This window comes from Megalobrama amblycephala, linkage group LG20, assembly GCF_018812025.1.
Source record: "Megalobrama amblycephala isolate DHTTF-2021 linkage group LG20, ASM1881202v1, whole genome shotgun sequence".
In the NCBI taxonomy this organism is placed as follows: domain Eukaryota; kingdom Metazoa; phylum Chordata; class Actinopteri; order Cypriniformes; family Xenocyprididae; genus Megalobrama; species Megalobrama amblycephala.
This window is the reverse complement of record NC_063063.1, coordinates 21,168,632-21,196,517: the sequence shown is the minus strand read 5'-3', so window position 1 is coordinate 21,196,517 and position 27,886 is coordinate 21,168,632. Positions and strand designations below refer to the sequence as shown.

The following is a 27,886-nucleotide window of genomic DNA, read 5'->3' as shown; positions in this document are numbered from 1 at the left end:
TAAATGTAAGTTCAAGTTTAAAGGTCCCTCCCATTTGATTGTATCACTTGTTAGTTTGTGGAAATTACCAGACAAACAAGATGTTCATAATGGATTTGTGGTATTGTGAAAAAATTGACACTACAAAAAGAAATCTAGCTTCTGAAGCATATGCAGTAAACTGTGACTGAAAATATGTACAAATGTACACTGAAACCTGCCACTTTTCCATTTATGAAATTATGGTAATGTGATTAGGAGCTCCTTGTTCACTTTAGAAGTGCAAGATAGTATGAGGAAAATAACATTCCTCATTTGTGTTTAGCAGAAGAAAGAAATTCATACAAGTTTGGGACAACTTGGGAGTGAGTAAATGCTGACCGAATTTTCATTTTTGGGTGAACTATCCCTTTAATACTTTTAAGTATTAAAGCTAAAAATAAAGAAAAATCTTTTTTTTAATAATAGGGGTCAGGATGAAAGTTTCCTGAGAATGTAAAGACTGAACAAAGATTGAACTAAATTAGTGTATGGGGTGTGTAAGTGAGAATGTTTTCATTGTTGCACTTGTTCCTGGCATAAAAATACATGCAAACCTCCAACCTGACACTAATTTATATCATCTTACACTTGAATGCACAGATACAGATAAATTGAATTTGAGGACAAATTGGAAAGCATACATTAAAGATTTTAACATATGAAACCTTTATAGTCAAAAGTCTAAATACCACATATCTTATAGCAATCTTTATTACTTTTTTTGCTTTGAAATGCACAATAAACTTGTGTATTATATCCAACTAATCCTTTGAATTTATTGATTATACCTTTTAACTGCCTGAGCTCTATTCTTTAAATCCTTAGTTTCAGTGACACACAACCAGGGGTAACAGTTATGAAAGTTTAATAACACTTCACAGTGTAACAAGGTGCAAACGCATGCTTCAGTACAGCATAATTAAATATATATATATATATATATATATATATATATATATATATATATATATATATATATATATATATTAAATAGGCTATATTTTCAGTAATCATAAATCTAAAGAGTGACTGAAATATTTAAATCAATACATCATGATTTGGAGCAATACATCATTGATTTAATGCTTTTCAAAATGAAATACAACAACAGAAAAGTTGTATATACATAGTATATAAAGTATTGTATACTGTTAGAATTGTAAAAAGTGCAGCTTTAAAGAGGTTAATATACATGAACAGTTTATAACTGTGCATAAAGTAATACTTGACTCTTGTTCTTCACATACAACAAACATGAACTAATATATACCGACTCGAGCAGTTTCATGTACATATATACAGTCTAAATGATACTAATTTCTTTCACTCAGTGGCATTTTGATGTCAGTGAGTCTAACATAATTCATTTGCATTGTTTTACATATTTAAATGCTTTATGTACATGAAAAAGAGGAAAATGTACTTTAGATAATCAAATTTCCACTTCTGTTATTATTATCACCTTATTTTCCACCTGTATTTTTAGACTCAAATGAATGAGCTTTAATGTCCCACAGTCCCTTTAAACTAGACATGTGCACAATATTTCTAATAGCTCAATGGTGATAAGAGAATTCACAAGAGATTTTGTTTCATGTCCTCATTGTGATAGGCAAGATTCAGCATAGAGAGGCTGGGATCCTGGAAACCGCCAAATAGTGAGATTTACCTGCTGAAAATTTCAGTAACATTATTTATAGCTCTCTGAATGTAGTGATGGAAAAAAATCATGTGAAATCATCATCGTACCTCATCCTTGCTTAGTCTTCTAAGGTATGTGTGTATCTCTTCTACTGTGTCTGTCCGCAGGCCATTGAAGGCCAGGATCTGATCCCCCTTATGGAACAGACATGAGTCCTGAATCTGCCGACACTCGGACACACTGGAGAAGAAAATGATGAGAGTCAATGAGAAACATAATATTATGTAAGTTGTTCTTTTGTACTCATGTTAATGTTTTCTCTATTGTGATACAACTGTAATAACTGTAGTACGGTACCATGGTTTGCCTTCTTCCTCCGTCAAGATCAGACTGTTTTTCAGACTGTTTGGGCTAATGCATATATCCTTCTCGACATGTGTGTGCGTTTCACTGCTGAATATAAATATGCATTGACAATATTCAAACAGATGCCACATTTTTAATAGCCTCAACAGTTCAAAACTGCCATGATGTCAGTAAAACTGAAAATTTACCATTTATTTTTATCGTCCTGGTTGACTGCACCATTGCACAAAGAGGACTCATGGCCATTAATGGAAGTGCTGAAAAAGACAAAATAATAATAAGTTAAACTTTATGTATTTTAAACAAAGGGGCATCAATAATCAAGATCATTTTAATGTTGAACAAGGCTCAAACAACAATAGAACACCTTAGAATGATGCTTGCTTAATCGTTCTAATCAGAGATGATTGCATCTCTCATGTATTAAGATGCTAAAATCATGCTACAGTCAGTGTTAAAAAAGAAAACAGAATGTTCAGCAATGCTAAGATAAGTCTTTAAATAAACCAAGTATCACATATGAAGGTGAAAAATGTGTAGCACATTTACAATGTGTCAAACAGCAACATACAGAGTTTATCATCTCTTGCACAACTAACACAATAGTGCATTGTCATGAGGTGAATCGAAGGCTTTAAAATTACTTTGTCTGTATGCGTGCAGTGTCCGCCTCTTGTTGGTCATCTTCCAATTTCATTTGCCTAAGATCAGGAAAGATGACAGAAAAAGAACAATTCAATTAAAATATCTCTCAGAAAATTGTATTTCATCAACAGAATACATTTTACATTTCACTAGGCCAGTTAAGGGGAAAAGTCTTCTCAAACACCTACAATGATGCCATTAACATGTATTGACTGCCGTCCTCTGGAGATTCATCCTGTTTCCCATCCTTCTCGTCTTCATCCTCTTTAACTGAAATCTGTCAAATAGAAGTTTGAGTTTTTGTCATATGGAAGTTTAAAAGAATTTGTGTGCATATATTAAAGAAACATATGTAAATGTGTAAAACCTTGCGCTCTACTGGTAGTAGAGGTTCGCTGAACTTGCGAGGATAGTCATAATGGTCTGGGGGCAGAGAAGATAATTCGGGTGCTGACCGTCTTTCATCAGACTGATATTTAACCTTTGGTTCTGAACATTTCTCAGGTGCAGATATTGATCTAAATCTGTTGTCCTGTGGAAAGAGGTATGTGAGCATGTACAAAAGTTGCCTCTTAAAAGTTTTGACATGCTTAGATTTTTTTGTTTCTTAGGATGTTAAAACTGATTAAAACACTTATGCTTAAATGCTTAAAATTAAATAAATTATTCCAACACGTGTGTTTCTAAACAAAACAACAACAACTTAAAAAAAATGAAGTTATAATAATATTGTAATATAACAAATTACAAATCAAATGTAGAAAATTGTAAAAATAAAGAATAAGAAGGTTGTCACCGTGGAATTCTAAGGTTCACTCTGTATTCTGAGCAGATTTGAGATATTGATCCTTCAAAGTTTTTGCATTACATTCGACTTTGTAGATAGAACCTTAAAAATGTCACATAATGTAAATAAGTGGTCACAGAATAAGAATATGTGACTCAATTTTGACAAAAAATGTCAGAGAGAACCTTAAAATTCCAAGGTGATGAGGTGTGTCTGGTCTAAACCTTTGACTGGTGCATGTGTGTAAAGACAGAGAGAGAGAGAAGCGAGAGAAATATTTTAATGTTTACCTCAAGGGTGTCATCTGTATGTTGCAGTTTATTTGGTTTCTGGGTCTTCACGGCCTTGACTAAGGCATTGCACCAGCCATTCACATCATCACTAAAAACACCATTGGAAAAACGTCATCGGTTGGTTTAAAATGAAAATAAGTGAATGAAAAGTTTAAACAATTTCTAGAATGATTAAGGTACTGCTTAAAGACTACATGTAATTACTCAATACTCCAATTCCAATCATGTATCTCTTTATTTCATATATTTTCTGTATTCTGTATTTCATTTGAATACTTTATGCTTTTGCAATATTTTAAATGCAAACAGTCATGCCAATAAAGCTTTGTTCGCTGATTTTGTAAGACTCAAATTTAAATGTACGTATGTAACCTACTATATATGCTACACTACTAGCATATACATGGCTTCAAAACCATGGGCACTTCATGGAGACTTTAAATGTTATTTTTTGCCTGTATCATGCTGGCTTTCATTGAACTATATGGTGTGACAGGAGTGAGAGATATAGTCAAAATGATGGTAGCAAACCTTTTTTCTCCAATGAGAAAATAGTCTCTCGTGTGTTTTGGTGTGTCATCTTCCACCCTCAAGAACAGCACAGAGGCTGGAGTACAACTGAAGTGTTTCTGAATCCAGTCACACATCTGTTTCTCTGGGCCAGTAAACAGCAAGCTGATCCTTTAAAACAGAAAGACTTTCTCATTATAGTGTGAAAATACTTATGAGTTTTACTATGAGTTTGTATTGTCCTTACTTAGAAAGGTCTATCTCTCCCACAGATTTGTCTCTCTTTTCGCTGTTTGTGTAATATTTCAGCTGGTAGGCGTCTTCTCCCGTCTTGGAGAGCACAAAGAAACGGTGCTTCCATGAGCTCTGTGACAGATATAACAGGTAAGTCATATATAACAGTAACTGCTAAGTTTCCTGAACAGAGGAACTGACAGACTTCAAGTTGAAATGCAATATGAGACTTACAACGCTTTTTAATAAGGCCGATTGGCCAGGGGACTTGTGCAGGTATCCAGTGTACACTTCCTCCACCATTGCTGGTTCTTCGTAAAACTTTGCAGTTGCTATTGCAGAAACATAAATAAACTGATCAACATTAAACGCACCGATACCACTCAATTTAATTTGTCTTCATTGATTATCCCATTTTTACCAAGAGATTTAAGACTTACTTTTAGGTTTGTTGGACTTGCTCATGTTGTTGCTAAAATAGATGCGAAATTATTTTACTGTAAGCAATGACATCAGATACAATCAGATGCAAAAAACATTTCGGATTTTGGGAAAAAAAATTAAATTCAGTGAAATGTCATCACAAGACTAATTAAAATGTAATGGAAATTAACCCTCCATCATATTTATAATATATAATATGTTATAAATAGCATCCACATTATTTCTTTACAAGCATCACAAAGCACAATCATCATACCAGTAGCCATATTCTATATTATTAATGTCTTACCTTGTGTCACGGTGTCCTCTGAAAAGTTATTCAGCTCTCACAACATGCGTGTGACGATATCAGATTAGGAGGAAGCTTGAGGCTTTTTGTTTGCTCCAGAGAGTTATGCTAACAGGAGGAGTTTCTCGTTATTTGTAAGCTTAGGTTTAAGGTCCCTCCCTTTTGACTGAGTCTGTCATTAGTTTGTGGAAATTACCAGACAAACTAGGTATTCATAATGGCTTTGTGGTATTGTGGGAATACTATATTTATTATTTAGCTTCTGAATCACATCCTGTAAGCTGTGATTGGAAATATGTGCAAATATGTGGCACTGTTCCATTTATCAGATAATAGTAATGTAAGTGATTAGAATCTCCTGGGTCCCCTTAGAAATGCAAGAGGTCAATTAATAATTTACTTTGGAAAAATAAATAAATCATTCCTTTTTTCTCTGCATGCTGCTGGGGATTTTTAGGGGAATTCTTAATTAATGGTAAAAATAATTATAATTGTCTTTCCTCCACTTGGCTGGATCTGGAGGGGGTTGGGGGTGATTGATTATGGCATTAGATTTCTCCAATGCATAAATAAACGTGTGGTACTCCAAGTAAAAACAATATATAACAAACAGAAAAAAAGATGTCATGACATTTCTAGCTATATGAATGAACATTAACAAATGATCTAATATGCATTAGGCTTATATGCAGTGTTGGGTGTAATTAATTACTAAGTAATCTAATTACTTTTCCTTTAAAAGTAAGGGATTACTGTATTGACTACACCAATTCTATGTAAAACAATAGTGGATTTAACATCAGATTTTAATGTTATAATATATGTGTTTAATGTATCCTTCTCCCTTTACACACGTTGATCAGTTCAAGAATAATTTATGCAATTGTATATTGTTTATTTGTAAGAATCAAAGGTGCAGTTCCGTGTCTGTCCTTTGTATTGTTCAATTGGTCGAAGTTAATATGGGATTTAGAATTGCAGTTATTATTTATAGTAATTATTTACTTTTTTAGAGTAACTTTCCCAACACTGCCTATATGCAATAATGCTAGTTAATACTTTTAATGAAAGTTAAAAATAAAGAAAAAAATCGTTTTTTTTGTTGTTTTTTTTTTAAATAGTAGTGGTCACTGAGCATGTAAAGATTGTCATTGATTAGTATACGGGGTGTGGAAGTTTTCAGAAAGTTTTCATTATTGTGCTTTGCCTGTTTCTTTGGAATACATGCAGACTTCCTACCCGGCACTGATTTATCTCATCTTGCACTTTATACAGAATGCACAGATAAAGATAAATTGATTTTGAGGACAAATTGGAAGTCATACAGCAAGCTAAGATTTTATCATAAGAAACCTTTATAATCAAAAGGCTATACAATATACACAATTAAAGAAAAGCAATACACTAAATTTTTAGAGTTACATAAATACAGTCATTTCAGGATATCAAGATATAAAGGATTTCAGTTTTAGGAGTCTTTGCTACAAAACATTGGGGAAGTCAATAAAAAATCTTTTATTAAAAGGCAAAATATTGACATTGAAAGCACACTCAGTCAAATGTGTACAAGTTAAAACAGATCATACATTTACATTTTATTAAATTTTCACATCAAGTTGAATGATTATACGAACACACATTTGTCTTGAAACGTAATATTTCATATATATTTAGTAGCCTATTTACATAGTATATACATAGTATTGTTCTGGTCTTTTGAAAATAAGCTGCCTTGTTCTAAAATCATTGACTTTTGGTCATTTGCTTTAATCATATTTATTTTAAATATATTTATTTTTAGTAAATGAGTGCAACTTGTGCAGTTCATCTCATTATCAATTTCATTTGAGGTGCCCAATGCAAAGCTATTGTAAAAACATTATTAATTTTGCTTTGGGTTAGTGCAACAGTTAAACATTGAAAGAAAATATCATTTAGCATATAAAGAATCCAGCTTTACACTCATTTGGAAATTAATTCAACATATTACTTGAACTGTAAAAAATAAAACAACAAATATATCTTAAAATCAGTCTCGTTTTTTTAGAATGTTATGACAATTAGCACTCAGTAGGTAACAACAGGTAATGAAGCCGGAGTTTAGGATGAAGCCTGAGTATTTTTATGTACTCACTGTGACAATTCATCTGTGTCATTACTGTGTTCTCAATTCTGGCATGAGGGGAAAAAGAATGAAACTATTAGTATATTTGTAAGTATTCTTTTGTATTCCCTTTTGTGTTGTTTGCATGCATCTACCTGATTACTTTTGAATTTTGTAGGAGAAACATAGATGGGCTCGTGGGTCAAGGGTGATGGCAGTTCTTGTGTAACATATTTTGACTGACCCCACCCAGCTTTCTGTCATTAACACAATATAGATGATGATATTATTGCATTGTCTTATTAGATTATTGCACAGCTAAATAATCAGAATAAGTGAACTCTCAAAGCAAAGGGTTAAATAAATCCCATTACAATAAGCAATGTTTCTAAAATAAAAAAATCTGTTGTTGTTGTTTTCAACTCATTTGATATAATCAGTATGGGTGCCACAAAAATGAGAGCCACACAGATTCATTATGGTGACCTCTCATTCTTATCTTAAATCATGTTTATTGAGACTAAACTGTTCCACTCTTCTCTGGTGTTTAAACAATTATTCTCAAAAAATATTTGGGGAACTTTGCAATAAATAAAATACTAAAGACTTATTATTATCATTAGGGATCATAAAACCTGAAATACAAGTTTTCCACAAACCAGACCTATTTTTAGATTCCATGAGCTAACATACCTGCTCGTCGTTTTCTGGTTGTGGAAGTTCTCTGATGTGTTTGTTTGTTCCAAATGTCTGTGTGAGAGATGTTTAATTTAGATTATTTAACTAAAAGAAGATATTTTGCACACCATGCACAATTATGTATGATTTTCAAGTCAGAAATGTAAAAACATTACCTTTGGATCCAACAGTCTGTGTGGACGATTATTTAAGATGTCATATAAAGCCTTGAACCATTTTTCCATCTCCCAACTGCACAAATATGTTATATTGCATCATTCAGAGACTAGTCAAATGATATCATGAGTATTTTTAAAACAAAAGAAATTACAAAATGTAATACATTTCTGTAAAAGTCATCTCTTTAAGTATATTTATCATATATATATACTGTATATATAAACATTTTCACCCAATTCACGACAAAGAGAACAACAATAAATCACTGAACAAAGCAAACACATTCAGGACAAACCTGTTTTCTCCGATAAGGAAGTAGTCTCTATCTGGTACTTTAACAAACATTACGCATGAAGAAGAACATCTGAAATTGTTGTGAATCCAGTCCCACATTTTATGCATCTCAGGGTTTAAGAACATGAATGTGACCCTATAAGGACAGACAGAAAATCAGATGCTCTCGTCTGTAGCCTTGCTGTACAATTATTGTGCAAGGAAAGTTTGTCAAGACAAACTAAGGTGTTGACTAGTTGGCAGACAGGTTATGGGGTGTTGAATGATCTGATGAGGTAAATCAGTGCTGGACAGTACAGTTATTGAACATACTTAGACAAGTCAATGTCTCCTAGTTGTTTGTTCATCTCTTCATTTTTGTAGTACTTAAGCAGGCATGTGTTGTTACTGTACTTTAGAAGAACAAAAAACCTCCGTTTCCAAGATTTCTGCAAAAAAAAAAAAAAAAAAAAAATGTGTGTGTGTATATATTTATTTATATATATATATATATATATATATTTATATATATATATATATATATATAATATAATATACAGCATGATATAAATTACTGTAGAAAAGAGAATCTCTCATTAAAGGAATTCACCCAAAAATAAAAATTCTGTCTTCATTTACTCACCCTTAAGTTGTTCCAAACCTTTATGTATTTCTTTGTTCTGGTGAACTCAAAGGAAGATATTTGGAAGAATGTCAGTAACCAAACAGATCTCACTCCCCATTGACTACTGTAGTATTTATTTTTCCTACTATGGCAGTAAATGAGGGGCTAGATCTGTTTGGTTACTGACATTTTCCAAATATCTTCCTTTGTGTTCAGCAGAACAAAGAAACTCATACAGGTTTGGAACTACTTCAGGATGAGTAAATGATGACAGAATTTTCATTTTATCTCTTTAATGTGCTGAAAAACCTGTTCTGCTCTTCCGAGAAACATACCTGGGTCTTGAACTGATTCTCTGGGGGAGATTTGTAAAGATATCCAGAGCACATTTGCTCCTCGGCACCATGTATGTAAAATGCATAGTTTTTATCTGCAGAGACAAATAATTTATTTAAAACTAAGCCGTATGTTATGTAGATCACATACTTTAAAAAAGAACATACCTGCCATATTGCAGTTTTGGTGAGAAATGGAATGCTGTGAGTGTAAGTCTGGGAACAAAACAAGGTGTGGTTACATGAATGATTTCAAATGCCAAATGTTTTAAATTCAAAGTGTTCATAAATGGAACAATTACTCTGTCAGGACCACACACACAACTCTCCATAGGCGTAATGGTTTTTATACAGTCCAAACTGTATATTCTATCTCCTAACCCTACCCCTAAACCTACCCATCACAGAAAACTTCCTACATTTTTACATTTTCATGAAAACATCATTTAGTATGTCTAATAATCCATTTCCCTCGAAAGAGGAAACAAATCCCCACAATGTAATATAAACCTGTACTCACACGCACAAACAGAAACCTATTCCTGATCTAAGTTTTGTTTTACATATTAATTCAGATGGTAAATTAAAAAATAAATACTAAATGGTGACTATAATCTAACTTACTATCATTGATGCTGCCATACATTATGTAAATCAGACACCACAATTTCTTAACTTTAGCTCTTCTGCTGCAACAATCTAAATTATTTAAGCAATGACTTTAATGCAAAAGGTATGATTTTAATATTATTATATGACTGAATTTACAGTTTCTGTACCTGAGATAGATGCTCCCTGTCTCTGAGATCACAAAATGTAGTTAAAATATATGAGGAAGTTTACACCAAAGATGCCAATCCTTAGAGGTGATGTCACAAGGAAGGCGGTGATTTAAACATATTTTGTTATGTACTTGAACAACAAATAGAAAGTAAAAAGAACGACAAAAACTTTAATGCCACTATTGCCAAGTTTAAACTCACTTTGTGTACTCACTATTCAAATAGGGTGAGACTATATTATCTCTGCAATGCATTATTGATGTATATTGCATGTTATTACCAGACTTAAAGTCTGACATTGAAGGTGAAGTCACTTTTCCCAATACTTATAGTGTTTTGGATAGGTTTCCTGAACACTTCCCGTCTGCCATTGGTCATGAAAACAGATAGCCCCGCCCCAAACTCATGTTATTGGTGGAGCCAAAATTGATGTGTGGAGATTTTGAAACAAACAGAGCAGTGGGTCTCGTTCATTAATAATTGTGTAGATTATTTCAAATTTGTACGCACAGGAGATTGTCTCACAAAAAAACCTCTGCCTAATTCATAACACGTGCGTATGCACATTATTTTGTTCTTAACCTCTGTTCTTTAAACAGTATTACACTGGATTGGAGAAAATTAGTAAGTGCCAACCAAAGGGAGTATTTTTATTCTAAAAACACCAAGAAAATTACATATCCTCAATTGATTTCACATAAACATATTAAAAACTGTATTTTTTGTGTAATTAGGCTACTCTTTTTACATTTCATCTCAGTGTACATTTACATACAGTACAGTCCAAAAGTTTGGAACCACTAAGATTTTTAATGTTTTTAAAAGAAGTTTCGTCTGCTCACCAAGGCTACATTTATTTAATTAAAAATACAGTAAAAAACAGTAATATTGTGAAATATTATTACAATTTAAAATAACTGTGTACTATTTAAATATATTTGACAAAGTAATTTATTCCTGTGATGCAAAGCTGAATTTTCAGCATCGTTACTCCAGTCTTCAGTGTCACATGATCCTTCAGAAATCATTCTAATATGCTGATTTGCTGCTCAATAAACATTTATGATTATTTTCAATGTTGAAAACAGTTGTGTACTTTTTTTTTCAGGATTCCTTGATGAATAGAAAGTTCAAAAGAACTGCATTTATCTGAAATACAAAGCTTCTGTAGCATTATACACTACCGTTCAAAAGTTTGGGTTCAGTAAGAATTTTTATTTTTATTTTTTTGAAAAGAAATTAAAGAAATGAATACTTTTATTCAGCAAGGATGCATTAAATCAATCAAAAGTGGCAGTAAAGACATTTATAATGTTACAAAAGATTAGATTTCAGATAAACACTGTTCTTTTGAACTTTCTATTCATCAAATAATCCTGAAAAAAAAATATTGTACACAAATATTTTGTACAATTGTACACATTAAATGTTTCTTGAGCAGCAGATCAGCATATTAGAATGATTTCTGAAGGATCATGTGACACTGAAGACTGGAGTAATGATGCTGAAAATTCAGCTTTGATCACAGGAATAAATTACTTTGTGAAATATATTCAAATAGAAAACAGTTATTTTAAATTGTAATAATATTTCACAATATTACTGTTTTTACTGTATTTTTAATTAAATAAATGTAGCCTTGGTGAGCAGACGAAACTTCTTTTAAAAACATTAAAATTCTTAGTGGTTCCAAACTTTTGGACTGTACTGTAGATGTAGTGCAGATGGAAAAGTACACTGTGCAGTGCTGTTTCACACATCTATGAACAGAAGTGTCAGTTTCAGCATACTTCTATGACTTTTGCAAGGGTGCAATCCAGACAAAAGTTTATCTACTACATTCCTAAAGTCTGCTTCAAAGAAACATGGTAGTAACCTGACACCTTTCCTTACACTTAGTGTAAAAACCCCTGCCCTAATTTCCTGCAATACTTAAAATATCAATCAAAGAGTCATCAGCAACTCGCATCAGTTCCCACACACGCCTGCTCGTCCAGTGACGTGAGGCTGAATAACAATTGTTTGATGGCATCGTGACAAGAAGTTGGCCATGATGTATCAGGGATAGAAAGACAGGCGGCAGCTGCAGGTGGCTTGGCACAGGCCTCGATCCAAACATTCCTACTCATACGCCATTCATAGAATTTGTATCAGTCATTACAAGGGCTAACAGGGTCATGGCTAAAGCCTATAATTAGTGCTACCTGCTCCATAAGTGCTTTTGAACTATATGGAATTTGTCCTAGTTGCAACACTCAAACTTAAAATGTGCAAAACTTAAAACTTTTACCTTAAAACACATCTGTAGAACCCTGTCAAATTGTTCCTCGACGGTTAAACTGGACACCCAGATTTAAACATCTAAATATTAGATGTTGCGAAACATGCATCAACACTTTCAAAAGTCTTCCATGTGAGACGGTGATATAAATAGATGATTTGTTTGGCTAGAAGTGCTGCTTCCCTTCTCTTTTGGCCACAATGTACTCAGACTACAGCAGGCCCAGTACAGCTCCAGATTTACGGACCACAGTCGTACAATGCGAATACTTCCCAGGGCATAGGAACAACAGATGGGCCATCACCCCTCCCCCATCCTTGGCATTTTAACCATACAGTATAAAGCTCAAAGTTTGGGGCTTAGGTTAGTCATTTGCCAGTGAAGAACAAGCCTGGAAAGAAAACCAAAACAATCAAATTGAGTGAAGAACTTGTACTATTGGAGTCAATGATGAAGGCACAAACCCAGGTAAATAGTCAGTGAATTTCTATTCATTATGATGGATATTTTCAACTTGATTGTGACTTTTGAAATATCAAATTCAAGGACACCCCAATAAAACATCAGCAGCACTTGAAGAGACAAAGAGATATTCTGGCTTTCCGAATGAAGAAGCTGTCATCAAAACAATCTGACTTCAATGTAAGTTGGCGAATCTTCCATTAACGTCTGTAAGTATGCTAAGTGCAAAGCTTTAAATATGGCAGTCGGGATTGTTGTATCTTGTCAAGTATCTTTCATTATTCCACAGAGCAAGACTGCAACTTTAAAAGAGAAGATTAAGAAAAAATATGATGACATGAAGAGGGTTTTGGATGAGGATTTTAGAATTACACTAAGCCAGCTGGATCTTGAGACAGATGCCATGGAGAGAACTGTTGAGGACAGCATTGAGAAGTGCTACCTCCTCACGCAGGAAATCGATCAGCAGCTCGCTGAACTATCGGCACAGATGGAGAAAGATCAACATCAGGTTCAAGAGAAGGTGCATTTTTAGTCCAGAATGGTGTTCTGTAGTAGCAAATTTTAGAAGGAAATACTATATAGCTGAGTTAGTAACAATATACTTGAAGGCTTGAACCCTTTTGTGCTCTTCAGCACTCAACTTGCTTTAGACCTTTTTTGTTGTTGTTGTTGTTACTTTTTAATACCAAATGTGATTCCATAAATGCAGCTACACTATCATTATTTTTTAAAGAAATTGATACTTTTGTTTAGCAAAGACTCTTTGAATTGATCAAAAGTGACTGTAAAACAGTTTTCACAAAAATATTAAACATCTTGACCGATTTTAACATTGATAATAATATGAAATATTTCTTGAGCACCAAATCAGCATATTAGAATGATTTTTGTGATCATGTGACACTGAAGACTGGAGTAATGGCTGCTGAAATCACAGCAATAAATTACATTTTTAAATATATAAAAATAGAAACATTTATTTTAAATGCATTTTTACAGTTTTTAGATAATAAATTATTGATTAAATAAATACAGCCTTGGTGAGCATAAAATACTTCTTTAAAAAACATTTAAAAATCATATTGACTTTTGAATATAGAGAATACTGTATATTTTCTCATGTAAAACAGTTTGAATAAATATTAAGAGTGATATTGTAAAGATAATTAAATAATTTGGATTTATATTGTCATAAAAATTGCAAAATATTATCTGGAAAAGCTTTTAGAGATCAATAGATTTTTCCTCACACTATTTTTGTACTCTTAAGAACTGTAGTGCCATCAGTAGAATACAATAATTCCAATTGATTTCATGATTTCTGATCAGTCTTTAGAAAGAAGAATGAAATGTTAATTTTATAAAAAGTATTTAATTATCTTAAATGCATGTTAACTATCTATAATAGCTTAAAGGGTTAGTTCACCCAAAAATGAAAATCCTGTCATTTATTACTCACCCTCATGCTGTTCCACACCCGTAAGACCTTCGTTAATCTTCAGAACACAAATTAAGATATTTTAGTTGAAATCCGATAGCTTCGTGAGGCCTGCATAAGGAGCAATGACATTTCCTCTCTCAAGATCCATAAAGGTACATATTTAAATCGGTTCATGTGAGTACAGTGGTTCAATATTAATATTATAAAGCGACGAGAATATTTTTGGAGCGCCAAAAAAACAAAATAATGACTTATTTAGTGATGGCTGATTTCAAAACACTTCTTCAGGAAGATTCGGAGCACAAACGAATCGCATGTCAAACTGCCAAAGGCTGAAATCACGTGACTTTGGCGCTCCGAACAGCAGCATTTGTGCTCTGAAGCTTCATGAAGCAGTGTTTTGAAATCGGCCATCACTAAATAAGTCGTTATTTAGTTTTTTTGCCGCTCCAAAAATATTCTTGTCGCCTTATAATATTAATATTGAACCACTGTACTCACATGAACTGATTTAGATGTGTTTTTAGTACCTTTATGGATCTTGAGAGAGGAAGTGTCCATTGCTCCCTATGGAGGCCTCACGGAGCCATCGGATTTCAACTAAAATATCTTAATTTGTGTTATGAAGCTTAACGAAGGTCTTACGGGTGTGGAACGGCATGAGGGTGAGTAATAAATGACAGGATTTTCATTTTTGGGTGAACTAACCCTTTAAAAATCATTTTGTAAAATCTTTTTCAATTAAGGCAAATGCAATGTGGAAATGTTCTCCAAATAGCTACTTTTTCAACCCTAATATCTCCAACTCTCTTTTACTTACAGACGTCAGAAATGGAAGAAAGGTAAGTAATGTTGCACTTTTAGGAATTTAGTCTCTAGCTGGTCCATGACGGAAACTTGAGTTTAAAAAGTATGTACCACTCTAAAGTTACCGGAATAGCATTGTTTTTTGTTTTTTTGTTTTTTAAATGGTTTTCTGGTTTTGACAAATTTGTGGGACGGAAATGGGCCAAGCATTTAATCAAGCATGCAATCTGAAATTTCTGCACAACAGTACTTCCTTCATGTGTGGCATGAGCATTTTTCTGCACATATTCTTCCTTGTTTATAGGATAATAGAGACTCTGAAGAAAACTGACCCAGAGTTAATACAGATGGATGAATTTAAGAATGAACAACTGCTCTGCTTAACCATCAACCTGCTACTGTTCATACGCTCTCAGGTTCCTGTCACCAAGAAACTCTTCCAAAGCTGTGAGGATCTTCACATTTTCACAAGAGAGTTACACTAGCACTTTTAGTATGTACAGCTAAAGCAAGTTAACAAATGCCTGCAATGTTTTGCATCATTCTAACACATGCTAAACCTGTCCCTAGCCAATCAGAGCTCTCATAAAGAATGTCTATTTATAGTCTAATTTTAATATGCCTTTGGTACTTTCCATTTTTCAGATGCCCAAGAAGTTGTTTTGGATCCTGACTCTGCTCACCCAAAACTTGTTGTTTCCCCTGAGGGCAACACAGTCACTTACACTGATACCTGGCAGGAAGTTTCTGAAAACCCCTCTCGATTTGACACCACTCTGAATGTGATTAGCCAAAATGCCTTCACAGATGTTCGAAACTACTGGGAAGTGCAGGTTTCTGGGAAGACATACTGGGAACTAGGCCTCACATACCCTAAAATCCCCAGGAAGGGCCGAGAGGAGGACTGCTGGTTGGGACGGGGTCCAACATCCTGGTGCGTTGAGTATTTCAATGGCGACTACACAGCCTGGCACAATGGCGTTCCCCATGAACTCACCCATGTAAGTGGGAGAACCTTCCAGCGCATTGGTATCTTCTCCAGCTCAGAGGGAGGTTTGATTTGTTTCTTGGGGGCCGACACTATGACGCCCTTGTACAGTTTTTGTGCAGGAACCTTCACAGACTTGCTCTACCAGGCTGTCTGTCCTGGCCATGAAAACCAAGGGACGAACAGGAACCCGCTACTGATCTGCGATGCCTCAAAATCTGCCCCCACCTTGTGATGGATAACCAATGAGCCTTGGGGTCTGGATTTATCTAAGTGAAAGAGGTTGTTGTTAAGCATAGCTTGCAATAAATCAAGTTGTTCAGTTTTTTTGGAATGATTAGTTGGAAAATGTCCCTTAGTTTTGTTATGTTCCTCACAAAGTTGGGTTGAAAATGGACAAACCCAGCAATTAGGTTAAATGTTTGCCCAATGTGCTGGGCAGTTTTATTTAATCCATCTATTGTTTATATAATAATGCAAAGATGAACATTTATTAATAAACAATTCAAAAATGTTTATTGTTTAATTATTATTCATTAAACTTATTAATAAATATTTATTTATTAAACATATTACATATCAATTTTAATTTCCAACATACTTTGGATTCATTTTTTAAGCTAGCAATATAGTAATAATTATACAATAGTTCAATAAAATAGTTAAATAAAATATACCCAACAGGTTGGGCAAACATTTAACCCAATCGCTGGGTTTGTCCATTTTTAATGGGTGGTTTTTAACCCAGCATTTGTTAAAGTGTATATCTGACTGATATTTCTAGAACTTATTTGTATAAAATAATCTGTGCCATTTAAAAAATCAAACAAAAAAAAACATTTTACTGTATGGATGGGAAAGTACTGTCACTTTTTTTCCCATGTACACTACCATTTAAACATTTGGGGTCAGAAATATATATTTTTTTGAAATAAATTTATTGAACAAGGGTGCATTAAATTGATCAAATGTGACAGTAAAGACATTTATATTGTTTCACAAGATTTCTATTTCAAATAAATGCTGTTCTTTGTTTATCTAAGCATCCTGAAAAAAAAAAATTGTGGTTTCCACAAAAAAATATTGTGCGGTGCAAAGAAATGCAGCATAAGAAATGTTTCTTGATGACCAATCAGCATATTAGAATAATTTCTTAAGGATCATGTGAAACTGAAGTGATGATGCTGAAAATTCACAGGGAAAAAGTAGATTTTAAAATATATTAAAGTAAAAAAAAAAAAAAAAAGTTATTTTAAATTGGAATAATTTTTCACAATATTGCTGATTTTACTGTATTTTTTATTAAATAAATGCAGCCTTGATGAGTATAAGAGGCTTCTTTCAAAAACATCTTACCGATCCCAAACTCAACAGTAGTGTGTATAGACTAGAAGTATTAATGACAAGAAATGAGTTCAATAAAGTCTTTTAATACAATAAAATAAGTCTTACAAATGCATTCGTTTGAAGTAAAGTAATTTAAACAAAAATCAGCCCCACTTTATACAGTGTAATGTTGACACAATGTAAACAAATTTTTCAGGGCACTTGTGCCAATAATATCATTTATATTTTAATTATTTTCTATAAACATTCCTATTATCCCAATAAAGCATTTAAACTTATAAAACAATGTAGTATAAAATTAAAGATAAAAATTGTTTTCCATTTCAACACTTCCTTTAATATAGTTGAGCACTTCACTAATAATCCATGCATAAAAAAGAGGGCCTTTCATTTGTGGCAGTCGGTCGGTTGCACAGGCTGGCAGATTGAGTGTGTGATCTGGAGGAACATGCAATAACTGAGAATGAAAATACAGAAAGGAAAAACTGTAGGACAAAGCACATCAGAACCTTCCATCAAGTTTCAAACAGCAAGTTAGGTCAGATGGATGATAAATGGTAAAAATGGTCACCAGTAATTCAATAGCTGCCTCTGTAGATTATAGACGGATTCGGTACAAAACATTAGTAAATACTGTGTGAAGACTTTAAAGCTACAGTGTGCTCAAAATACACGGGACACACACGCAGATCTGATTTTGGGTGTTCAGTGAACGCAAACTAACCAGCGAGGGGATAAATGAATAGCTTTTAAACCAGCCAGGTGTCAGCATTACTTCACTATTTGCCACTCCATTTCCATTCATGCCCTTTCTTTGACCCCCTTTGAAGAGCATTCTAGAATAACCAAACCAAACCAAACTGAAATGCTACAAATGGCCATTTATGCTTAGAGCTAATGCTTGAGTTGTTTTTTCTAATTGTCAAAATAAAAACAGAACAACTGCAAAGTTTTTGTATGGTATTGCATGTCTTTTTTCAAATATTTTTTCATTAATATGTAGTAGGGTAAAAGTGGCAGCAAACTTTCAAAGTTGCCAAAGCAACATGGATATTTGACAATGCCAGTTGACAAAGATCATATGTGACATCACTATTCTCTGGAATACTCTGAGGAAGTTGAAATAGAACATGCATTGAGAAGGTAGTGAACTCAAACAGGAAGTAGCACAGAGGAAGACCTTTTCGGTGTCCGTATGACCAGCATAACGTAAAAAATTGCTTTCACACACAAACTTCCAGCTGGGATCATCCCTGAATGTTGTGACCACTTGGTCGAGTGAAGTCAGTCGCTTGGTCAGTCTTTGTGCACCTGATGTGTCTTTCCTGCCTGCCATCCTGAAATGTGCATCGTAAAAATTAGACTGAGGTTTCCCTCCTTATGGCGGATCAATGACAAAAAAGGATAACAATTTGGTTAATATTTACTGTTAAAAGATAACAAATTAAAAGTGTTCTACTATATAGTCCTTGGCAAGTGTGCTGAGAAATGGCAGATGGGGTCCACAGCATGTGAGGATCAGTTGAAGTAGAGTTCTTTAGTCAACATGGACACCACACAAGGTATCTGTTTCTTCTCGCTAAAACGAGGGTCCTCTGACCAGGACTCGAAGCTGGTGGCCACCTTATAGTTGACCCGTGTGAGGATCTGCATGATCTCAAGTTGCTTGCCAAACTCACTAAGAACGTTACAGAGGGCCTGGACAAACCAAGACCCTCGGCCCGGATTCCTCCAGGAGTAGTAACCTGTGAGAACAAATTTGGAAGAATGTTAAAACTAACATGGTTTTGCAATATTTTAACCCAGGGCTGGGTATCTATGCAGATTTTGAGATTCACAACCACTCGATTTGATTCAGTTCTGATTCATCTGGGTAGATTTCAGTTTTAAAATCAATTTTGCTTACATCTGAAACAAACAAATATTTATATATACAATTCATATAAAAAAATATACACTACTGTTCAAAAGTTTGGGGTCAGTAAGATTTTTTTTTTTTATGAAAGAAGTCTCTTATGCTCACCAAGGCTGCATTTATTTGATCAGAAATACAGTAATATTGTGAAATATAATTACAATTTACATTTTTTAAATTATTTTAATATATTTTAAAATGTAATTTATTCCTGTGATGGCAAAGCAGCCATTTCTCCGGTCTTCAGTGTCACATGATCTTTCAGAAAGCATTCTAATATGCTGATTTGCTGCTCAAGAAACATTTCTTATTATTATCAATGTTGAAAACAGTTGTGCTGCTTAATATTTTTGTGGAAACTGATACGTATTTCAGGATTCTGTGATGGAGTGACAGTTAAAAAGCATTATAATTTGTCCTTATAGTCACTTTAATCATTTCAATGTGTATTTAAAAAACCTTACTGTCCCCAAACCTTTTAATGGTATCTTACTAGCATACAAGTAAAAAATAAATTAATAACTGTTACACATTTACATTTACTTTAAGTTAAACTGTCCCAATACCTATGCTCACATTAGGCAGAGGGATGAAACTCTAAAAGTGCTGTTCTTCTTAGTCGGTAAAACATTTTGTGTTGAAACAGCCAATGATAAAATGTGACATTCTGTACTTCTGAGTACAGAAAAGTCAGAAAACTCCTGAGTTTGTGATTCTTTTTTGTTTGAATCATGAAAGCAATCTGTTCATAAATGAGACAAGACTGGTTACACTATGTTTTTGATTCACTAAAAAGAGTCAGTTGTTCATGAATTGGACTATTCTGGTCATTGCTGTTTGTTATTGTGTGCAACTCTAGAGGACAACTCAAGACATGTTTTCTTGCTATTATTTCCTGGGACTCTTTGAGACAAAAATTTCTGCATTCCATAATTCCGAGAAGACACATTACCTGGCACAGTTGAATATGCGAACAGAAAGTCTGCCTCTACCGGAATCTTGTGTCTTGGATTGGCATCTGTCTCTATCGTGTCATTGGGCGGTCCTGAGTCGGTCTGTATGCCATCATCAAACTCTGAACCCCGACAAGCCTGCCAGTAAAAACACATGGCCATGTCAATATCTGCCTAAAGCGAACTTCAAAAAACATAGGCTCACTCCAGGTATGGTGCGACTGAAATAGCATTAAAAACAATAGACACCGTTGTATGAAGGTGCTCCATTTTCTCCTCCTTCACTTCTTCCTCATCCTCCTCTCTCCTCCCCAAATCCTCCTGTAGCCCTGCTCCTCTTACCTGGATGAAAAAGAGCTTTGGCTTGCCCACAAGGCTCTTGCACATGTCTCCTTTGAAGAGCGAGGTCATGCTCTTGATGGGTATGGCTCCGTCAGTGCCGTAAATCATGCCCTCCTCACCGTGGCTCAGCAAGATGCAGGCGAAGCATGAGCTGTCGCTGTGGTCCTCTTCTGAGACTGAAATACATACAGACAAAATATGACTGTTTTGTCACACTTTCAACTTTTGTTAACTTAATGCAGAGAAACTGGGTTTGCCAACAGCAGGGGGTGCAACAGCGCATTAGTAATTTGGGCCACTAAACAGTAGAGGGCAGCATATCCAATACTGAAAAGGAATACTTAAAAAAAATGTCCATTTGTTGTCATTAAAACTGATTATATCAGCTAAGCGACACACTAACAACTAACAGCCTATGTAGAACAATCCAAAATGGTAATTTATGAGGTTTCATGATAGTTATAGTGCATTAGAAAGCAGGTGCCTATGTAGTCAGATAATAGTGAGGCAACTCAATAGGTTTTGGAACAGACCTTTACACAAACAACAATCAAAACAACATATGCCATTATGCAATCTTCCAGCAATCAGGCAATCACATTCCGCAAATGTTCCATAACATGTTTTAGATTTTTTTTCTGATATGCAATACTCAAATATGTTCTTATATTTCATGTTTTTAATAAAATCATTTCCCAGCAGAGTTATGTAAGCTTAATTTGTAAACCGGATGTGGCATTTTAATGGTCTGGGGTAAAGATGACTATTTTAGCCACTCACCTTCTTTAAGTAGCCGCTCCATATTCTTACAGGTCTGGTCATTGTAGACGAAAACGTCAAAGCCCAAGCTTTTAAAGCATTTGAACAGCTCTCCAGCATCCTTATCTGTGCCATTGCGTACATTCATCCCTTAAACACAGAGCACAACGTAAGCGGCGTTAATCTAACTGAGCATCGACCTGGTAACTTTAAATAACTGTCAACATTTAACAGTTTTTTGTAATCTTTTAAAGGTAGTCACTGTGGTGTTTTTACAGAAACTATGGTTATTATGGTAAATGTTTGTAAGAAAAGTCAAAGACGAGCAAGTAGACTCATTACTTTAGTATCCTAATGTTTTTATACATAAATATCCTTTTTTTTTTAATTTTGCATCAATATCTGATTTTTTCCACATCACAATTTTAGATCCCAATTTCAACAAATCAATTGTCATTAAAAGAAATGTTTTCAGAAAAAAAACAAAAAAACTTTATATCAATGACAAAAAATCAGCTGTTTTTGGGTTAAGCAATTCAATATTGATTGTTCAATAGGAAGACATGGAGATGAAGACTCACCTGTCTTTTCATCAAAGTTCTTGTTGTTGATGATGATGCACTTGCCAACACGCCGGTGGCTCATCTTATACTGGAATGTTGGTGAAACAATCCTGTAATGGCTTTCAGAAGATTGCTCTTTTTCCTGCAACTTCCCATCCTTCTTCTTACTGAAAAACAGAGATGAACAATTAACCAATCTATTACAGGACCTTCATTCACAAAATCTTAATATATAGGAATATAGGGTGTTCTATGAGACATTAGGATACATCAAAATAATAAGAAAAAAGCTCCTCTGTAAGTCCATCCAACCTCAAGCAAAATACAACCCATGCCCATCAGGGAATAGGAAATGGCAGCTAACCAGGATTTCCGGCCTCATGAAGAAAATTAAATTCCCTTATCGATCATAATATTAGCTGCATGGTGTCCCAAAGAAATAATATTCCACATGCCTGAGGGAAAATTCTCACAGACGTCTCATATCTCCATTGTCAAATATCCAAAGAATCCATCCAGATTAGTAGGCCACAGTGGACACTGGGGTGTACAATATGTGCTAGTATTCCAGAAGAGCCTAGTCATCACGTTACCCAACCACAACAATGGGTTCCTGCCTATACACACTCTCTCGCACACATGAACAGTGGAGCGAATCACAGGTGTCCCATGTGATGTGGGGCCGCAAGCCCCCCCCCAACTCCCCTCCAACTAGACCCTACATCATATCCCATCTGAGCACTCTCCTACCTGGGGTCTTCATTAACTGGTACGCCACTCTGCATTGAAACGTGCTTCTCTTCCTTCTAGATCAGCTGAATTTGGCTCAAATTTTAGGCTCTTTTGGGTGGATTTTTTCCTTGTCGTGTGGTGTGATCTGTGCTAGGATCCTGGCATGCTCTATACTCTATAAAGAGTGGAGCGGTGGCTCCGCTGGGCAGGGGCGGCGCTCGCTACCTGAGTCAGCACACACGCCACCCCCCAGAGCTTTCGAAAGGGCTATTCAAACCGATCGACCAAGGTCATGCAGGACATGAGCACACCTCTACTGACAAACATACTATCAAACTTACATATTAGGGCTGTTACTCAGGGCAAGAATACTCAAAAGTGCCTAAATAACAGGCCACCAAATATACAGTCTCTTTACATGAGTGATTTTGTTTATTCACAAAGAAACTAGTCCAGTATAATTCTAAATATGCAGGTGTTTTCATATTGAAGAGTTATGTAATGTCAATCTCAAAACACATTCAAATACAGCCTATATGATGCAAGCGTTACAGAGGCCATGTCATACACTGGATGGCGCCACAGTCCTCTTTGTGAATGACATGGCCTCTGTAACGCTTGCATCATATGGCCTTTAACATCTGAAGACTACTTTCAACTTTTTTAATGATAATTACAGAAGTTTTATCTCTCTTAAAGGTGCCCTAGAATTAAAAATTGAATTTATATTGGCATAGTTAAATAACAAGAATTCAGTACATGGAAATGACATACAGTGAGTCTCAAACTCCATTGTTTCCTCCTTCTTATATAAATCTCATTTGTTTAAAAGACCTCCGAAGAACAGGCGAATCTCAACATAACACCGACTGTTACGTAACAGTCAGGATCATTAATATGTATGACCCCAATATTTGCAATATTTCCTCATATTTTTAGTGATATTTGTAAACTGTCTTTCTAAATGTTTCGTTAGCATGTTGCTAATGTACTGTTAAATGTGGTTAAAGTTACCATCGTTTCTTACTGTATTCACAGAGACAAGAGCCGTCGCTATTTTCATTTTTAAACACTTGCAGTCTGTATAACACAACTTCATTCTTTATAAATCTCTCCAACAGTGTAGCATTAGCTGTTAGCCATGGATCACAGCCTCAAATTCATTCAGAATCAAATGTAAACATCCAAATAAATACAATACTCACATAATCCGACGCATGCATGCAGTTATGCATGACGAACACTTTGTAAAGATCCATTTTGAGGGTTATATTAGCTGTGTAAACTTTGTTTATGCACTGTTTAAGGCAAGTGCAAGCTCCGTGGGCGGGGAGCGTGAGCATTTAAAGGGGCTGCAACATGAATCGGCGCATTTCTAATGATGCCCCAAAATAGGCAGTTAAAAAAATTAATTAAAAAATATCTATGGGGTATTTTGAGCTGAAACTTCACAGACACATTCAGGGGACACCTTAGACTTATATTATATCTTGTAAAAAAACGTTCGATGGCACCTTTAAAAAACAGGTTAGGTCCTTAGTCGTGGTTGATATCTGCACATTGCATAAATTATGGATGGATAGACAGACAGACAGACAGAAAAAACTAAATCTCACCTGCCAAAGAGGACAAATCTCCCTTTGCGATCAGGTTTTGCATCTGTCACGTCTCCTTCTCCATAGTGCTCTTGGTCCTCTTCCAGCACCTCACACTCAGCAGCAGGGGTTTCTTTGTCCATTCTGGAGCAAGAATGAAAGCTGTTACTGATCAGCAACACAATATCACTTTGAGGGATATAAAGATGAGTAACCGTGGGGAATTCCTGACAGACTGGAACTCTGGTTTCCAAGTTATACTGATAATTATTCTGACACGTTGTCACACTACAGAAATTTACCACCGTAACAGTAGTTTCCACCAAAAATATTCCAAGGGTACCACTCGGTATTGTCTACCACGGACATCAAAATAAGTTATTAAAATGAAAGAAAGGTTCTTTGAAGAAGAGCCCATATTAATTCACCATGATTTTATAGTAGTGTAAATAACTGTTTCTATGGTAAATTTCTTGCCAATGTCACAGTAGTGGACTACTCAAATACTCTGTATATTAACTTTTACTTTCACTTTGTGATGTTATCTCAACTGGATGTATAATTATAAATATTTAAAAAAAAATCTATTTATAAAAATAAATCAAACCCCTATGTTTATGTGAGCATTGTTGGAGCTGATAAAGTAAAGCTCTATGACATGAATGTAGCTACAGTAGGATAAGACAGACAGGTTCACAGCGTTGGTTAACACCCACAGATAGTCGTCGAGGGTAACTTACTTTAGCAATATTGATGCTAGTTTAGTTTTAGGCATTTACATAAAGTATGTAATTTGTTCTACAGCTAAAGGTTTTGCGAGCTGTAAAGCTTTTCGATTTGTTGGGTTTACTGGCCTACTTGTCTTTCTAACGTGATTTTTTAATGTTTAACAATTGAATAACAGGTTGTTTACAAACCTAAGTTTGGAATAATATACATTTTGATTTCGTAAAACGTCAGTGCGTAATGACAATGCAACGCAGAATTTGTTACTTACAGTTACAGTAGTAACGTTAGCTAAACAAAGATGATTCAGTACAGCTTAGCTTGATGTTTTCATAACATTACTAACTGTTATATCTTTATTCTCGAAACTTACATTTCTGTCGGATCAGCCTCTGTTTTGTTCATTGTTCTTCCAAATAAGTCCAAGGAAGCTACACTGAGAAAATGAAACTACTTTCAAACTAACGATCTTCCACTTCCAGTCTGAGTGTCCCATGAATATTTAAAGAAACAGAGTCATAGATGAAGTGAAAAATAGCGCGCAAACTTCCTGTATATTCAATGGTCTGAACATTATTTAAACATAAACATTATTATAGATTTGTATTTATAGATTTACACGTATTACATTACATAATAATAATAATACTAATAATATGTGTGTGCTAATAGAAATAAATAATGGTACAGCACCGTTTGGTCAATATTATTTTTTAATCTTTCATTTTCTACTGTGTGATTGTTTTATTGTATTGATGATATGCACCTCTATTAAAGTGATTTATGAAGGGCAGTGCGCTGGTAAGTGAAAAAAAAAAAAGATTAATGTATTGTTTTTGTAAAACTAAGCTTTTTCACGCACATTTCTCAATCCTACAAGCTGTAAATCGGGTTGTGAATGAAAAACTGGACCGTCTTGTTTGTTACCAAAATGTATAAATTATCATTTTTATCATGTTATTATTTGAAAAAAACTACGGAAATCAAAGATGGCGGGGGGGATAGACGGCGATGAAATACAAAAACAACTCAGTCAGCTTGTGTGAAAAGCGAGACCTGACTAATTCAATGACCACAAGATCAGATCACAGACAGATAAGCTCTTTCACAAAACTAAAACAAATTATATGGTTGTACGTTTCCTAAAAAGTGAAACAAAGGGCTTAAAAGAAAAAACATGGGGAAATCACTGTAGAGTCTACATTTGCATTTATGTCGATGAATTTATACAATCTTGATTTTATTTATTCATCTGTCGAGGTGTTTACTTATTTATTGCACACATTGAACCACCTCATTATCTTTTTGTCTGTTATGAGTAAGTTTTTACTTCCTACAATAATTTCAGCTGCATTATCTACAACACTAGGCCTAGGTCGTACTGAACTTGGCCCTGAAGTTTATGTATTTCCTTTTGATTGAATCTTCTCACATTCAACATGCATGTGTTACAATGTTTATAATTATATAGCATTGTTAATGGCTTATAATTAAAAAGTATAGAGTGTTAAATCCAATTAGGATTTCTACCATAAAATCTTAAGACAAATATTTACTAATATGGCCTTATTCATAAAGGACAACTTGACTTATTTGTTTATTTTAATTTCAGAAATACAGCAAGTGAGAAATTCTCACGAAGGATGAATTAAAATGCTGTCAGTTGCATTTTAAAAAAACATCATTAACCAGACTAAAATCAATACATTATCCCCATTAAATTGAAAGTAAATAAATACCTTTTTATCCCAATGTGATTAGATTATAAATGGTGTAGAGTCAAACATTTTATATTATTTCATAATAGTAACACTATTTTACAGTGCCATATTATGTACTTACTATAGTAATAACAGTAAATTATGCATAATTAGAAGCAACTAACCCTAATCCAAACCCTAACCCTAACTGTAACTCTAAAGTAGGTACATGTAGTTTAATAATAGTACTCATTACTTATGAGTAATAACAATGTAACTACAGCTAAAGAATAACACAAGACATGTCACTCGTATTGTTTTGAATGGGAGAAAGTGTAACGCGCAATATGGCGGAATAAGTCCCGCCTTCAAAATAAGAGCCAATCGCCGACTGGTAAAGTCATCGCGTCACTGCAGCGGCCGTTAGAAGCACTGGTTTCTATAGAAATTTAGGTCTACGCATGCATTAGCTTGATCCAGCCTAAAAAATACAGTTTTTTTGTCATGATTCGAGCGTTTGGAAAAAAAAAAATTATGAGACAGTTGTTGTCAAAATTCATTGGTGATTTCAAATATGAAATTTAATCGAAAGCTTGGCAAACAGCTTTGAAGAATTTGATGTTTCCCCATTCAAAGAGATAGGAGCTGCATGGATGCCCAGGATGCCCGAGAGGCGTTTCAAAGATGGCCGCCGAGTGAAATGACTTGTCTTAAAGGGACTTTACAGCACTGTAAAATAAAGTGTAACCTTCATACATTATAGAAGGATGCCTTTTATACAGGATTTCTGTTAACTTATATTTTAAATATTTTTAATGACTGATTGTCAGTGGACATGTTAGTCACCATATTTTGAGAATGACTTAATCTTAATATCTGGAGGTTATGAAGTATATAACAGCATGAACAATGAAATCTTATTTGAGAAAATGACGGAAAGCCATTATAACGTATACATATGCTATTAGAAACTAAGGCATTTCATAACGTGTTCAATGACCAAGCCGTGACTTCATCCACCTATTTAGAGCATGTCTGAAGGCTCTGACTAATGTACTCAAAGT

At 34.5% G+C, this 27,886-nt stretch overlaps 3 protein-coding genes across 4 annotated transcripts; 1 reads left to right on the top strand and 2 right to left on the bottom strand.

Annotated features, from left to right (window-relative positions):
- Positions 1–994: 994 nt before the first annotated feature.
- LOC125255167 (pleckstrin homology domain-containing family S member 1-like) lies at positions 995–10,981 on the bottom strand. Its single transcript, XM_048170200.1, has 22 exons — positions 10,206–10,981; positions 9,595–9,642; positions 9,427–9,521; positions 8,800–8,915; positions 8,489–8,623; positions 8,190–8,265; positions 8,029–8,085; positions 7,491–7,592; positions 7,222–7,226; positions 5,232–5,249; positions 4,939–4,970; positions 4,733–4,830; positions 4,512–4,630; positions 4,286–4,435; positions 3,752–3,842; positions 3,042–3,206; positions 2,863–2,951; positions 2,674–2,730; positions 2,218–2,286; positions 2,021–2,116; positions 1,771–1,903; positions 995–1,690 (listed from the first exon to the last, which is right to left on the bottom strand). Exons 2-22 carry the CDS (start codon positions 9,599–9,601, stop codon positions 1,622–1,624), a joined length of 1,779 nt encoding a protein of 592 aa, XP_048026157.1. The 5' UTR covers positions 9,602–9,642; positions 10,206–10,981; the 3' UTR covers positions 995–1,621.
- Positions 10,982–11,912: 931 nt separating this feature from the next.
- Positions 11,913–17,017, top strand: si:ch211-28p3.4 (probable E3 ubiquitin-protein ligase TRIML1). Of its 2 annotated transcripts, none has more exons than XM_048171568.1 (6): positions 11,913–12,957; positions 13,036–13,160; positions 13,241–13,474; positions 15,218–15,237; positions 15,507–15,649; positions 15,848–17,017. In XM_048171568.1, exons 3-6 carry the CDS (start codon positions 13,289–13,291, stop codon positions 16,423–16,425), a joined length of 927 nt encoding a protein of 308 aa, XP_048027525.1. In that variant the 5' UTR covers positions 11,913–12,957; positions 13,036–13,160; positions 13,241–13,288; the 3' UTR covers positions 16,426–17,017. The 2 variants fall into 2 exon arrangements, with proteins under 2 accessions (XP_048027525.1, XP_048027524.1); XM_048171567.1 differs by having other exon boundaries at positions 11,914–12,957; positions 13,036–13,131.
- Positions 17,018–17,600: 583 nt separating this feature from the next.
- Positions 17,601–25,653, bottom strand: casp7 (caspase 7, apoptosis-related cysteine peptidase). Its single transcript, XM_048171028.1, has 7 exons — positions 25,496–25,653; positions 24,418–24,540; positions 22,088–22,236; positions 21,528–21,656; positions 20,748–20,923; positions 20,405–20,543; positions 17,601–19,282 (listed from the first exon to the last, which is right to left on the bottom strand). The coding sequence occupies exons 1-7, from the start codon at positions 25,525–25,527 to the stop codon at positions 19,056–19,058; spliced, it is 975 nt and encodes a 324-aa protein (XP_048026985.1). The 5' UTR covers positions 25,528–25,653; the 3' UTR covers positions 17,601–19,055.
- Positions 25,654–27,886: the final 2,233 nt, after the last annotated feature.